Genomic DNA, 16798 nt, shown 5'->3' with positions numbered 1-16798 from the left:
CGGCAGCGGGCCGTGTGAGCAGGCGGACTTGCGGCGCATTGCGCGGCACCCGGAGCTGCTCAGGTCCCGCGTTGCTGAAGGGATACTGTTTTTCTCTTTGTTCGCTGCTTTCCACATTTCCTGTTCGTGGCAGGGCGTCTGCTGGGCTGGCCCATGGGGCAAAGCAGTCACTCTGGGCCGTGCTCTGCAAAACATTGCCTTTTCCTCAGAAATGCCCTTGACAAGCTAGCTGTAGGCATATCTTCCCGTTCAGTTTCTGTTCGTCGGCCCTCAGGACCATCTTGTGGCTTTCTGCACAGCCTGAAAGGTGAATGCTTGCCACGTGCCACCCAAGCATTTCCCAAATGTTTTCCTCCCTCTCTTCCCATATACTTTCACAGATGCCTGCCTCCAAATGGTCCAAATAGGTCATACTGTATGTTCTAAATATATATACAAAATATATTTACACTGGGATAAGTATTAAAGCTCTCAGTGAATAAGATCATAGAATTGCTCAGGTTGGAAAAGATCTTAAAGATCATCGAATCCAACCACAACTTAACCAAACTATCTTCTAAGAGTACTAAGCCAGTGGTACAAGACAGACAGAGAGCACTAAGCCCACCCCTCAAAACTAGAGCCCCACCTCCAATATCACATCGCCTCAAGAAATTCCTAGCATCTTAGTTTTTGAATATATAACCTTGCAACTTTAAAATATACTACTGTACTTTCAAAGAAGAAAGAAAAACACAAACACAAATAATCAAAGTCATGAGTAACTGGAGCATGTTCAGCTATTATATATATCTTTACTATACGAAAAGAGTCTCTTGTAGCAACAACTGATTCTCTCCATTTTGGAATGATAAATTAGGCATACTTTGCCAGCGATTTCACTTAGCAGAAGGGGATTCCAGTTTCATTTCAAAGCCCAGAAGAGCTATAAAATATTCCATCTTCCCTCTCCACCTTCTTTAGACCTATTAAAGTTTACTCTTGTCTTAGTTTAACCATGAGTGCCAATAAATAAGTATTTGTAGCCACATACTACAGAAGGCCTCAGTAGACAGGAACCAAACTTAGTTCAGCAGAGATATTACAAGGAATTCAAAAATAATGCTTCTGAAAGAAAGCGTGATACAAAAAAAACACAGGTTGTTTCCCACCATTCACATCTGGTGGTGAATGGAGCTTAAGTTTGCAAATGAGTGGTGTTACCCAGGTGTCAGTGTTGGGGCCTCTCCCATTCAATATCTTTATTGATGACCTGGGTGAGGGCATTGAGCACCCTCAGTAAGTTGGTAGAAAGTGTTCATCCACCTGGGGATAGGAAGGGCCTACAGAAGGATCTGGACAGGCTGGATTGCTAGGCTGGGGCCAATGGGATGAGGTTCAATGTCACAATCAGAAAGGTCAGCATAGTGGAAGGGTGATATAGAAATGTAGTAGCAAAGGGACTAGCACAAATAGAATGGGATTACAAGGGAAAAGTGCTCACCTGACACCAGAGATCAAGGCTTGCAAGGGAAAACCACAAGAGAGAGATCTCCAACAACAGATCCTTCCCTAGTGGTAGTCAGCCCTTAAATGGGGTCTAAGAGAGGTGCAGCCAGGCTTCACCCCTTCCAGTTGCACAGCTGAATTGCCTTCGCCTGTGCTCCCAGGGAAGATTGGGCCCTTTCCTCAGGTTCAGGCAGTGCGCCAGGTCCTGCATTTTGGCCACAGCAATCCCAGACAACTCTACAAGCTTGAGGCGGGGTGGCTGGAAGACTGTATGGAAGAAATGGACCTGGGGCTATTGGTTGACACTCAGCTGAACACGAGCCAGCAGTATGTCTAGGTGACCAAGAAGGCCAGTGACATCCTGGCTTGTATCAGAAATAGTGTAGCCAGCAGAAGCAGGGAGGTGATTTTCCCTCTGTATTCAGCTCTGGTGAGGCTGCATCTCAAGTACTGTGTTCAGATTTGGGCACCTCCCTACAAGAAAGACATCAAGGCCCTGGAGTGTGTCCAGAGACAGGCAACAAAGCTGGTGAGGGGTCTGGAGCACAGGTCTTATGAAGAGCGGCTGAGGGCACTTGGATTGTTTAATCTGGAGAAGACGAGGCTCAGGGTAGACCTTACTGCTCTCTACAACTACCTGAGAAAAGGTGGGGATCGGCCTCTTCTCCCGTGTAACTAGTGATAGAACTAAAGGGAATGGCCTTAATTTGCAACTGGGGAGATTCCATTTGGATGAAAGAAAAAATTGCCAAAAGAGTGGTCAGGCGCTGGAATGGTCTGCCCAGGGAGGTGGTTGAGTCACCATTCCTAGAGGTATTCAAGAAACATTTAGATGTTGTACTGAGGGATATAGTTTCGAGAGGAGATATTGGTGGTGAGTGGATCTTGGAGGTCTTTTCCAACCTTGATTCTATGATTCTACACTGTTAGGAAAGTGCTGGCACAGTTTGGCCAGCAGCCCTGTTTTATTCACCATCATTGCCTTTTACTTGTCATTTTGCCTGTCTTTTACAAAACATGAATCTTGTAAGCATCACATTTTTGTTCACCCCTTGTAAACATTTCTGTTCAGGGATTCTTTTTCGATGACATTTGATGTTTTAATGTGAAAGTTAACCAGCTCTTACTCCATTAAATATGTAGGTTTATAGTAACTGATGAATTACATTGCCAAGTATTGTAGTTCAAATATCTGAGAATACCAACTAGACCATAGAAGTCCCAAGCATCAAGATGGGGAATTTCTCTAACAAGAGTTCAGATTGCCTGTTTTGTCAAATGCTTCCACAATCAGTATTATTGATTATTGCTTGTGAATCCATGTGAAAATAGTTTTGCCTATATATTTGATCTCTTTTGAGGTTTTAGTAATTTTTATGAGATTACTCACAGATGTTATTTCTTGAACTCACCTTTACTATTGACAGTGTTTCACATTTCACAAATTTTTTTAAAATTAATTTCTAGCCTCTAACAGCTAAGTCACATAATATTTCATTCATTTTCAGTGTCTGAGACCAGAACTGATCAGTGGTGTTTTAAGTTTAGTTCTGAACTACTGAATTGAGCAAAAGGAGACCAAAGTAATCATTTAAGATCTTTCCATTGTTTTCTATTTGTTTTTATTAGGAAGGTATGTAGCAGCTATATAGGCCTATGCTGTGGCCGATTTTGTGAAATCAGACAGGTTCTTGAAAAATCCAGTCTTCCCTTAAATAGCTTACTGTCTAAATAATGTTAGTTTGTCTTAGCACAGATGTAGTGAACTACCAGAAGGAAAACAATCTACCCAAAGCTGGCTGTTCTACCTGAGAATAAACAATTCAAGCCCTACTTTTAAGAATTCTATATGAAATTAAGATGTAGAACTGTCTTTTAAGACACTGACATTTGAAGCTGGAGAAAGACATTTGAAGTGAGAAAGAACTGCCACAGCTGAGACTCTAGAGGGAGACAGTTCCCCTGGTTTGACAAATGGTAGCTCTACAGGATGGTCATAACAAAGCCGGTCACAGACTTTGAATCTTCATGTCTCAAATGCTGAGAGATAATCATTAATTTTAATCAAAACATGTATGTTAGCTTGGCCTTTTTTTAATGAAAGTACTTCCATCAGAAAATAAAATGTAGGTTCTGGAAAAAGTTACTTTACACTAAGGAAACAAATCTCTCAGCATGTTTTCTTTCCGGCACAAACATTAGTTTTCTGTCTCTTATTCGGGACTGTATTAGATTAAGTACTTATTTGGCCACGAGCTTTGAAGCTATAGACCAAAGATTTTATTTTTGGTCTAGTATTTAATAGGATCCAGTGAAACTGATTGATGCACTTAGGAAAATGCTTTTGGTTAGCCTTTGTTGCTGAGCAGTGAATTCCACTGCAGATTCACCATGCAGTGCCATGGAACTTACCCACATCCAGAACCTCAGTTTCCCACTTACATTGGGCAAATTATGGAAATTGGCTTAAGAATTTTGAACATTATTATGACTAGAAGCACACCTAATAGTGGATAGAACTATCTTTACAACCAGGGATGGAACAAAAACAACTCTTATGTTTTTTTGGGGGCTATTTGAAAGCAATTAAGAATCTATATGAAATAGATTCTGCAGACTGTCTTAATCCCAGAATTAGTTATTGCTGTCCCAAATGAAGAACTCAAGAGTTTATTTGCTTTCAGATGAGTTATTGCACATATGTTTGAGGAACCGTAAGAGTGGATTCATTTAATGTTGAGGTGTACGTGTCACTCATTTGTTATATAATAGCACAAATCAATCCTTCGTGAATAAGAGATCTGGGTAGAAAAAAACCCCACTATGTCCTAGAGATGTTCAAAGAGCTTGCCATTTGTCACAAAAATGAATGGTATAAATAGGAATGAATTTAACCTTCTGTTCAGTTTTCAGTCTGAGTCACTGCAGATATGCTCGATTCATTTGTTTGATGCAGTCCAGTTTCCAGAGCAAATAAGGAACTTCATAACGCTTATCTTGACAAAGTTTTTATATCATATCTGCATGGAGTGTTTTCGTCAGGATCAGCATTGTCATCATCCTACTGGGCAACTGTACAAGCATATTTCAACAAGAATAGAGACATGCTATTTAGGATAGCTGTTAACCGAAATATAGTTCTGTGACAATCAGGAATTTTCACCTCATTCATGGATGAGCTGATTTATATGATGTACAGTTTGACTTTACATTTTGGTCTGATGCAGCAAGAAACACAGCTAAATCACAGGAGGGTTGGTGCTGTGTGAAAGGAAACTCTGTGTACTCTAACACAGAATCCTGCAATTTTCTTTAGGGACATAGGTTGTCATACACACCACGAGTGTGTGTCAGCCTGTGTCCAGTCCTGGATCATCATCTCTAAAGTTCTCCATCACCCTGATGTTAAACAATGAGGTTATCAACCAGGAAACACTCAGGAAAAAGTAATTTTTTTTTAATCTGGTTGCCTATGGCTTTGTCTTTGGCAACAGCTCCCTCAGAGAATGGAGGAAAATCCAGTTCTGCTCTGCCACCTGCTCCCTTTCCCCCCTTCCACCTTCATCTGCTTCCTGCTGCTCTGCCCACACCTTCCCAACAGGTCACATTCCACACATTGCACAGCTGCAGCCTCTCCCGCACTGATTTGAAAATATCCTTAGCTGCTTAATCGCAAATACTAGCTGCTAACAAGGTGCTCTCGCCCCCTTTCTTTATGCCTTCTCCTGGCTCTCTTGTCTGCTTCACAACCTCCTCCCTCCAGTCCATTTTGATTTAGTGGCGAGAAGAAGCAATTCTCATGCCATCAAAGAGCAAGCAAGCAAAGCAAAAATTATGGCCAGGGTGTTCAGCAATTTATTCTCATGGATAGAGAATTTCCCAGGGTTTCAGGAAAAAGAATATTAATTCCTACAGTTTAATGCCTGTAGGAAAGGATGGGGATATTCCAGGCAGTACACAAAGCAGGGAAGAACCTCTCCCTCTGCAGGGGAGATTGTCATTGGCACTAGACATGAGAAAAAAGATGGATGTGGGGAAGGTGACAGGAAGATATAGGTTTACAGAAAGGCATGCCCACGGGTGGATTGGGCTGCGCAGAGGCATATCTGATGCAAGTTGCAAGCATTTTGTTTAAGGTTTTGCAGGGAAGAAGGATTCTTGGGGAAGACTGTGAAGGTGAGACTATGCAGTTACAATTTGCCTCTTGTGACCTTTTCAGCTACCCAGTGTTACTTTAAGTTCTCAACTCCTGTGTGAAGATAATGCCAAGAGTAGTGCTAAGTTTGAGAACTGTGCCATATAATACGGATTTCATATATGCATATGATTGGATCACATCTCTCATGAAATTCTTGGCTTTTCCTGTGTTTTGATAGCAGCAACAATTTTTCTGGACTTCAGCAGTCCAGATAGCTGAGCATGCAGTAATTAACTACAAAGTACGTGCACATGAATCTCTCTTGTGCTCTTACATCCAACCCTGAGCTCACCAGGCTTTTGTGCATTCCCACAGCACTGGTGCTTCTCAGGCAGATGGCTCATCCAGAATCTCAGCCTGTGTGTGCAGTAACACAGGCACATTAAACCCTGTGTGCTGGGATCACATTATGTTCACAGAGCTGCATGTGAGACACCTTGTAGAGGCTGCAGAAGCCATCAGCATTCATGAACAGCACCTCCAGAAGTCCTGTGAGCAGACCTAGAAATATGACTCTGATTCTGCTGCTTGAGAAATTCATTTCACCTGCTGAACCTGCAAACAGTTCACTGCCTTTGGCTATCCTGTAAAGACAGTAAAGATACTGTTGGAGTGGTCAGAATACTTTCTGAAAATAGATTTTCTTCACAGAAAACAATAACAAATATCCCTCTTACAGAATGGAAATAAACAAAAACCTTCTCATCACCTGGCCACTGTCAGTGATTAAAGGCATGCACTCAAATATTTTTGACGAGCTTGCAAGCAAGGTAGTCCTCAAGAGTAGATGTGTCATGTTTGGCCCTTTATGAATGGATGAGTGAAGAGAAATGCCTATGGGGAAGCCTGCAATACACAGTGCTGCTCCCATTTATCAGCATCAGTGCACACTGTCAGTGCTGAGAAATTTGCTGGAGGGAAAAGATAGGGGCTAGAAGAGCAAGAAACAACAACAACAACAAAAAAAACCAACACCCAATATCGTGACTCAGATTATCTGTTATTTAAGGTTACTACTAGTGACTGGCAATGGAGGGTGTGAATCTGAGAACGTTTTTGGTTAACTATGGGCTCAAATCCCTCAAGGTCCATCCACAGACTGACATCTAGTGGAGGTAAAATGTGAGCTGCGAAACTGAAATTCTCATCATCTCTTCAGTCCTATAGATTGAATGTATTTATCGTGGATGTTCAGTTTACTTCATTTGTTAATTCAATTTATGAAATATAAAATAATTTAATTAGTCTATCTATTAATACTTACTATAAACTAAAGTAGCAGGACACAGTTATATTCACAGCATTTCATTTAGCATATACAGACAGATTAGGTTCTAAATAAATCCCATAAGAACAAGAATGTAGGTCTCCCATCTAACAGTGCTTTACCAGCAGATTCTTTTTATAAGGTAGGGCAACAGGACTAGGATTCATATGGTATCTGTTAAGAAAAACATTTGATTTTTGGAGCATTTCTGAAAGCCAGTCTTACATCACCCCTAAGAAATAGTACTTTAGAGGATTCTGTTGGTGACTCAGAAGATACTATATACATTCTTTATCTCTCTAAAAGAGAAAGGAGAGCTATTGGACTGAGGAACAGATACAGAACAAAGAAATAAAAGGGTTCAAACATCAGTTCTCCAGAATCTTCTTTTTGGTCTCTCTCTCAATTATTTAACTGTGAGAAGAGCTTAATATTATGAGAAAAGGGCAGTGAAAACTAGTGAATGTTTATTTTGAAATAATACTCTGAAGCACATGAAGATCTAGTTAAAAATCTTAGTTTTAACTAATTTCTAATTAACTAATTTCTTAGTAATTGTGTATATTGACTTTTTTTCCTTTGAGAGAAGCATACAACCAAAACTTTATAAAAGGGAACAATTGTTACCAAAGTAACATTTTCAGAAGAGCCGTAGATTTGGGGATGTTTTACTGCCTTTAATTTGAAAACACAAGAGAAATTTGCTGCAACTTTGCTGTTATCCCTGTGGACCTGAAAAGAAGAAGTGTTTCTTTTAAACAAATATTCAAAGACTGTCCGCAAAGTGCATCTAATTTCGAGGCTGAAATGGATCTTTGATCCATTCCTGTTCTGTATGATTTGTTTCCCAAAAGATCGCATCAGCAGACAAAGGTTAAGTGATCTATAAATTATTGTGATTTTTATAAAATTAAAATTAAGTCACATAGTTTCCTTTTTGCATGTGCTGATTATAAGATTCAGCCACTGCAGGAGTCATTAAATTTACGTGACTGGATTCTGATTTTCTTTAACTTTCTTTAAGTTTTTTTTTTTAAGTTTAAAAAAAACAAAGCACACTTCTTAATGCCTGAGTATAATAATGTTATGGAACAGCTCAAATGTAGATAAGTTCTAACAGAGGGGCTGTCCAGCTGTTCACCTGTGCAGAGCTCTCCAAAACTCATACAAATAAAACCACCCCCCTGGATTTGTATCCATCTGCCTCATATTATCTACTTACTAGATCCAGAATGTATATTTTTATTAGCCTCTTCTCACATAATTTTCCAGTCTGATGGTACTTTAATAATGCTGCGAGCAGTTATTAAATAGTATAAATTAATAATTAAAACAACTATTAACTATTAATACCATGCGAATACAGACATGTTCAAGAAACTGTTGGGGATGAGTGAGCTTCCTTTTTGATCTGAGCGAGTGCTGATATTTGCTGAATACAAATACCAGTTTCACTGGAGGGGTAAATAAGAGGAAAACACAGTGGTGAGTTGAAGGTGTAGCCTCACAAAGTAAGAACTTAGTCAAAATTTCCTGAGCTGTTTTTCCAGCTAGAAGCTCCATCTGGTTTGGTGTATTGAGCTAACATATACACTTGCCACCTACAATGCTATTTTCACCTGCACACAGATGACTTCTGCGTAAAGACTGAAATTTCCCAATATCATCATGCTCAATAGGGAAAAAGAGGAGTCACTTGTTAGCACGAAAGCAAGCAATGGAGTCAGCTTTCATTAACAAAGGACAAAGGTTTGTAAGACCGTCGTGTTAGGCAAAGTATGGTGTGTGCTTTCATTCCTGAAGAAAGGAGTGCCTGCAACTAGGAATCTATTATAAATCACATTTTTAGTGAGACTGGCAAAGCTGCATAACTCTGGCCTCAGGGAATCTGTCTAATTTGTCAGCTAAAATTCAGTCTCCTGATAGAAAACGAGTCCATTCATGCTTCGTGAAGACTAATTAGCCATAGAAGGAATCTGTTCGGGGAACTGTCAGTAGTGATGTGGTGTGGCATAATCATTGGGCTGGAGCTTCCACGGGGAGATCGAGGGAGTTTCCCTGCTTGTTGTGCCATGCCTTAGCCCCCTTCCCTCTCAGCTCTGTATGGCTGTGTCACCTCACAGCACAGTCAGCAAAATGTCCTGGAAGGGAAGTCTCCCAATAAAGCGTCTTGTTTTGCAGACAAATTTGCTCTGAGTTCCCGGCTGTCCTCTGTGCCTGTGTCCTCTGTGTGATGGAAGTTTGCTGCAGCTGGGATAGCCTACAAGAAGCAAAATTTGCAAGAAATAGTACATTTTGTAAGACCATTAACTAAGTCCCTCTCAGAAAAACACCAGATGAGTTCTCATGTGCCCAAGTCCTTCTCCAGGCCTGCAATAGAAACTGCTTAAAACTCAGTCACTTACGTTTGAAGACAGAAGGAACATGAATAGCATACAGCAAATGTGATGTGCCAAAAATAACTGTGGGAAGAAGCGCTACTTAAATTCTTAAGAACTTATTTGTGTAATCATTCACATACATTATGAACTGGAAAAACTCCAGCATTGGGTAAATTACCACAGATTTAACACTTCGTATATCAGAGAAGAATTTTATTTCTCTGCTGGACTAGAAAGCAATTAGAAAAATTTTCAAGCTGCAAATCATAGTTTAGTTCTGTTCCATGATGCTAGACACAGTGTAGGTTTCTTTCTTCTGAAAAATAACACCCAGTCCCTATCTTCCTTTGTTATAGAAAGGCTTGGTTAAAAAATACTATTATAGAAAGATGTTTGTTGCAACTGAAAGTACAGTGCAGACTGGCTGAGTAAGGCTTACTTCAGCAGCATGCTAAAGCCCGTGCAATTTTGCAAGAAGGCGAGTATTCACCAAGGCTGGGAGGATTCACAGCCTTACCATTATGCCTTTGTTTAAGTTTCTTGAGGTATCAAGGCCTTCCTGTTTAATTTAACTCCATCAGATTTATGTGTTTGTTCTATTAGAGGGCATCAATAACCAGTCTCTTCTCAGAGTGCTGTATAGAAAAGAGCATAATTGTCTGAAAAGAGCCCTATTAAGTGTTTGCTTTTAAATCAAAGAACACTTTTGAAATATTAAATAAAGAGGGACTACAATATATAAGTCACTCCAACTCATCTCAAAATACTGATGCACATTAATGATTTACTTTGGGTTTTTACATCTGTTTGCTTTCATATTCAGAAAGTTGCATTGTTGCCTTAGTAGCCTCAATATCTCACACAATTAGCCTATTCTCCATCTAAAGTACACCCTCTTAAGGAAATTCATACAGGTTCTCATGAGAGCACTTTTACTTTTTTCCCCATTGTTTGCAAAGGAAGAAATAATGACTTGTTTTGTCCTGAATGGGTCAGTTCTGTCTTTTTTCCACCCCTCTCCTGTCCCACTAATGATACCTGAGATTTAAACACAGCCACAAACTCAGCCACTGGGTTCACAGTTTAACAGTTTTCTGATACTTAAATGAGTTGTGGTGCTTTACTCCCATACTGATGCATCCAATATGACTTGAAGAGCCTTTCTGAGAAATTCCTCTCCTTGTTTTAGAGGATACTTCGATTCTCAACTGTCTGGCCTTTCATAAATTCGTTTTAGCAAGGGCAATGAAGCTCTGCTCTGCTACACTGGGATTTTACAGGGGCATCATTAACTGGGGCATGTGTCTGCCCCTCTTACTGTCCAGGGCTTGCCCATTCAGTGCTGAGAAAGAGAGGGTGGACAAAATCCTACAGCATCCATCCGCGGAGCAGGTACAGCTCAGGTACAGCAGCCATGCGCTCAGCCGCCACACTATGCTGAAACCAGAAAAAACAAGAAGACTTGTTGAGCACTGTGGTTTACATGATAAATCAAAGTTTGTTCCAGATGTTGATTTAAAAAAAAAGTTAAAAAAAATTAAGGGGATTTATTCATACTGATGGAAAAGAAATGAAAGAAAGAAATGCAAGCTTGAAGCTTCAGAAGAGGTTCAAAGCTCAATATTCTTTACCTGCTGCATAATCTTTTCTCATCACTCATTGACCTCTGACAAACAAAGAGTTGAGCTGACAGCAGCTTCCAACTTCCTTTCTCAAGCCAAGTTTCTCAGAAATACCTTCTTTTTAAACTTGTATGTTAACTTCCACAGGCACTCTGTCCAAAAATCTCTCTTCAAAATACCATTCTGCTTGTTTTTTGCGTTTAAGAATCTTGCTAAGAGGACTTCACAGTGAGTTAGTTAGGTAGGTAAGTCTTTTAAACATGAATAAAAGAGAAACATTCCACAAGAAGCAAAGCCAACTTGCTTACATAAAGAGGCAATTTTCTTGTTCTGTTTTGTTTTGTTTGTTTGTTTGTTCCTTTAACTTATAAAAGTGTCTTCTTAATTCCTTTATGACTTCTCTGAGGGGAAAAATATCTCAGATCCCTGCAAAACAATATAAGTAAAATTCCCATGAAGGAGAAAATATTGATCAATTTAATGATTAAACAAAAAGAGAATGTGTAAATGACTGAGGAATCTATCAGAGAAACATATTAACGGCAGTTTATCAATGTGTCTACCTTTGAATTCTTAATAATTCACTTAGATGAGTTGCTAATGTGGACTGAGTTAGCTCTTGCTAATATTAAATGTGCAGATAATAAGGTGTTTTTTTCCTATTTCAAACACAAAAAAATTTAAAAAATAAAAAAAATCCCCAAACATCAGGCTTTGTTCCATTTGTGAACATTTTTAGTCTACTTGTCTTTGAGCTGATCGAAGTTTTCCAAATTGTGGACAGTCTTAAAAATCTGAATTGTTCATTACAATGAACCATCTTCAGCTGAGCACAGATGGAAAGTAAATTGCTTTGGAAATGGAAGTTGCTCAGGAATTTAGAAACTTCCACTGGACTGATACAACAAAGAGCAAACTGCAATTACCGTGCACAGTTGTTGCTTCTCCCTTACTGCTCTCTTCCTGAGCTCTGAGCATCATTGTCAATGCACAGTCACTGAACCTTGGCTGGTTTGCACTGTGTTAGATGGAAAACCCTTACACTTACATGTCAGGTATGATTTATAAATATTAACATAAATTTCATCTCCTTCCCATCACATCAGTCTGTGAACTTATTGGAAAAATTACCAAGGTCTGTCCCTTAAGCGACTTCAGTACAAATACCAGCAGTGCAGTACTATGGCTGTTCCCATAGTGCTCCAGTAAAGATAGGAACAGCTTGCATTTCAGTTTGTATTCGATTTGAAGCCCTTTCCCTGGTGACCAAAAGATGGTACGCATTCAAACACGATCAATACCTACTGTTGGCATAGGACCAATCCATGTCCGGCAAGCTTCCAGTCAGAGAGGTGTTATTTGTACTGGGTGTTGTGGAAGTGGTTAGAAGGCCATGACTGACTGTGAAGGATGCCTAAGAACAGGGGAATGTCTGTCTCAGAGAGTTTGGCTGTTACCAAGGGGTGAGATTTGAACCAATGGCCATCAAGCCAAGGGTTCTGCAATTCATTAGCTGCTTCACACACCAAGCCTCTCCATCCCACCACTTAAGATTCATCTTATTACAGAACTTGTCTTTGTATCACACAGCAAAATATTGCTGGCTGCAATGCATAGATATGTGTTAGGCAGCTTGAGGCCGTAGAAGAGCTTACAAGAGCCCACTGGTAAACCAGAATATCAAGTTCTGACATCCTCCCTCGTGCATTCTTTTTTCCTTGCTCCAGTTGGGAACTTTCTTGTTTAGTACTTATATTAGGTGTACGTTATCTTCTCCTCCATGAACACTCACAAATTATAGGAAAAAAGCAAAAATTCCACCCGTTTATGACCACCTCCATGTTCCTCCCCTCCCACCTCTCCAAAAGCTGTCCCACCAATCTCTCTCAGACAGTTCTGGCCACACCTGTTGTTACAAAAATGTTTCAATGTGTGCCTTTCAGAAGAGTAGAGGGATGTGAGAGGAAGCTGTGGCTGCACATTAGCCAGCAGAAGCTTGACATGCACTTTCCCTGTTATCAGTTTGGAAACTGTGGAGTGGAGCAGGAAGGAGTTTCTGGTTGGTGTGCACATTTTCTCAGTTCAATTTAGCTGGAATACCACATACACATGTGGTTCATCCTAAAAAATGCCATATCAGGCCCAAAGCCAATGCAAACACCGAGTCTGTCTTCCATATATAGAGTGAAAAATAAATAATAGTTCCAGATCACTTCAAATTAGAATGTGCATGCAAAGAGAGGGAGCAGTGAAATGAAGAGGGTTCTGATAGTAGTTGCGGAGTTATACTGAATTTGGCTCTTAAATAGTTTATGTTGTGGAAGGCACAGCTATTTCCTCTAGCTGTCATGCTTTAGAGTTGATTGTAATACAAATAAAACACACTCAAAAACAGTAGACCAAAGATCTCAAAGTAATGTGCTATAATTCTTTAGGATAAGAATTTGCACAGGGCTTAGTGGGAATTAAGGTACCTGTACTCCATGTAGTTTCAGAGAGAAAGCAAGACTTCATGCCCCACTCCAGTGTGAAACTTCCAGGCTTCATTTCTAGCAAAGATGTGGTAACGAGTGTCATGGTATTTGTTGCCTTTGTTTTCAGAATATAAATAGTAAAAGTCTGCAAAATCATCTTCCTCAAACTCAGTACTCTGTAAAAATGATCAAAGCCAACATTCAAACAGGCTGACATCTTCAGATCTATTTATTTTTCTTGTGTCTTAGGATCCCTTCATGGAAATAGAGCAAATGAAAGTAAAACAAGAACTTTGCAAGAACTGCTGCAACTGAAATGGATTCAGACCAGTGTTTGATTACAACTCAAGTTAGGAAGAAAAGAGAAAAATAACTTTGTTTGCAGGTCACAAAAATTAAATTAAAATAAAAGAGATCATATAAATTAATAAATTATTCATGGCAATTAGTTTGCCAAGCATAAATCCATGAAGTTTTTATTGAGAATAAAGGATCCTAGTCTGACTTTCTGGCTGGATTCCAGATAAGGTAATTACATTGTGCCTACTTAAATTTCCCCTTCAGTTCAGCATGATATATGTGTCTTCCTCTCCAAAAGCTGTTGTCTAACAAATCTAAAGCCTGCCACTTGTCTTTTGATGGTAGATAGTTTCAGGTTTTGTTACAAGATTCTTTATTGCCCTACACTGTTAAGCTTCATATTTCTTAGCCTGATTGCACTGAAAAATAGGGCTTAAGTCACAGTGTTGCTAAATCCTAATACTTCCAGTATTTTTATGCAATTAAATATTTTAATGTGTGAGCCATTCCACAGAAACGCAGTTCAGCCCAGAAAGCACACAAGCTTCTCCCAATCTCTCAAAGCTGCTATGTGCTTTTATCATTAGTCAAGAGGTAAACTTCGGCCTGGCTACCTTCCACAGATAGGAACCTTAAATCTGAATGCTTCCCTGGGGGCTAGGGATTATCTGCATGTGACTTCACCTTTCAGAGCAAACTTGAAAACTGTTCAAAAGCAGCCAAAGGCTGTTCCTGCAGCTCCACCTTTTGGGAGCTGAGGAACAATCAGATTGCTTGAACTGATTATTTCTTTAGTCAAGAGAGACTTAACCTTGTTGTACTTATGGCTGATGATCATGTCTAGAATATAAAGAATAACGTACAGTGAAGGTTCCTCACAGAAGGCCCTGAAATATGTTCTGCTGGATACACTCTTTTCAGAGTAATTTCTGAAGGCCATTCAGTATCAGTAGGGACACTGGCATATATACTTCTAATCATCATCATTAAAAAGTTTTCATCTGACCTTTCTGTTCAAGATTCACTTGAAATCATTGTGCCAGATTGAGATGGGATATAGGTAGACCATATCAAATATAACAGCATGTAGTCCATTCCAATTCTGTACTGTTCTTGCACACTGAAGTTGAATTTTGTTTCTAACTCTCCATTTTATATGTGATATAAATGTGCTTGCAACTTAGAGACTTCATGCTGGAAGATGCTGAGTTCTTTCACACCACTGGGTAACTTCTGTGCTCCAGCAAGAACTCAGATTGTGTGGTGCCTTTTAAAAGGGCCCAGTACATGGCAGAAAGAGCGTCAGGTTAGTGGGATAAAGATATCTAAAGCCTACACAGACAGAAACCTGGATTCCAGGAGCTACCAGATGTCTGGAATTGCACTGCAGCAGAAGTCTACCTCTGCTGGAAAAAAACAGGGCTGTGCAGGAGGCTGCAGAAGGTCCTAACCTAAAAGCCCGCTGCACAGCATGACAAACACTGCTTCTGCTGGGACCGTGTTCAAGTTTGCAATGAAATTCAAGATCAGAAGGTTCTGCAGCAGCCAAGAGCGACCTTCAGGAGAAGAGCATCCCCACAGAATAAATCTCCTCACTTGTTGGTTCCACAAGGGGAAGGATAAGTGAAAAAAGCTAATAACTCACAGATCAACAACATAAAGCCCTTTTTACCTCTTTTTATTATCCAGCCATGGTTTATATTGCTTTGATGAATATAAAGCACACATTTGCCTTTCATCACTTTTCGATTTCTAAACCTTGCCCCCAGACTCAGCCTCTGTTTCATACTGCTAAATATTATATGTGCACAGGAGCAATTTGGTGCATATAATGATAGGCACGATTGTTAAATTGGTTTCCAGTGTCTTTCAGGCTGTGTCCCTGAAGAATTGTAATTAAGCACTTGACAAACCACAAGACTATGTTAATCCCGCTTCAAAACACCCTGACGCTTAGGATGGCAGCCTGCCTTACTGCTCCACCAAAGGCCGAGAGACCCAACGTTACTTTGACTCTCCTTAAAAATACTCTGCTTTTCCCTTCGGCTCCCGGTTCAAGTTTCAGCTGTAACATTCGGCCTCAGCTCACTCTTGCCACGTAACAATCTCCCCTTTGTTTAGCCCTGCTACCTCATTTCTCTCTATTAGCCTTTAATCCCTGTCAGGGTTTCACCTTTGCAACGATGAGGTCACAGCTCATGTTGATTGGGAAAGGAAATCCTGATGATTGTTGCTGACAGAAAGCTGATAATGCTGGTTTTGGCAGCAATAAATTCTCAGTCTCTAAATGAAGACTAATCTTTGAGCCAGAAATCAGTTCTTTCAGTAGATTTTTTTGGCCTCATTCACAAATATTTTCCCATGCTCAAGCTGCTTGACCTTTGGAGCATTCAGTGCACCTATGTTATTGTGCAGAACTGTTTTCTAGCGACCAAAATAAGCAGTCATCTATCAGTGAGAGACAGGTGAACTTATGAAAAAAAATCAATTATATATTCCTCACTGGGAACACAGCTCTCAGGGCTCTCTGTAGCTTCTGCAACTATAAGCATAAAATTCGTATCTACTGCTGTTCTGTCAGCATTTTTATTTCTTGAAGTGACAGTTGTCAGGACCAGTTTTATGTTTATTTTTTCATGGCAGATGAGCACTGTGCAGAGAGAAAGGAGGAGAGCAGAAAGTGTTGATGCTGTTAAATCCCTGTTGCTATTCTGATGGGTGTTTCAATAAAGTTCTTGACTATCGCTGAGCAGTGCAGATGCTTCTTATACAACATCATAAACTCTTTTGTGTGATTCACCACCTTAAATCACACATTGACATTGAATTGGCCCTTCTCAACTGCAGTTTCCATTATGTGCAACACCTGGGACCTCCTGCAAGAACATCTTGCCAGCAGTGAGAAGCAGGAAGTTCTCCACTGAGGAATGGAAAAATGAAGAAAAAATCATTGAGTATCCAAAGCTGAAGAGCAAACAAAGTTATCAATACCATGAAAAATTAGCTTCTGCATGTTATATTCTCTGTTACTTTTTCTGTTCTCCAAACTAGATTTTCCTTAGCACACT

The 16798-nt window shown here is 39.9% G+C and overlaps 1 protein-coding gene across 1 annotated transcript in view; it reads right to left on the bottom strand.

The window, feature by feature from the left end:
* The window catches only part of LOC100542822 (fibulin-1), a gene marked incomplete at its 5' end in the record, with an annotated part of 37784 nt that extends 21868 nt beyond the window's left edge, over positions 1-15916 (bottom strand). Inside the window, one exon of the mRNA XM_010716484.2 lies at positions 15904-15916. Within this exon, the coding sequence (XP_010714786.1) occupies positions 15904-15916 (13 nt within the window). The remainder of the gene's footprint in view (positions 1-15903) is intronic.
* Between the last annotated feature and the right edge of the window lie 882 nt (positions 15917-16798).

Source organism: Meleagris gallopavo, chromosome 1 (assembly GCF_000146605.3).
Source record: "Meleagris gallopavo isolate NT-WF06-2002-E0010 breed Aviagen turkey brand Nicholas breeding stock chromosome 1, Turkey_5.1, whole genome shotgun sequence".
NCBI lineage: Eukaryota > Metazoa > Chordata > Aves > Galliformes > Phasianidae > Meleagris > Meleagris gallopavo.
This window is presented reverse-complemented; position numbering and strand designations above follow the sequence as displayed.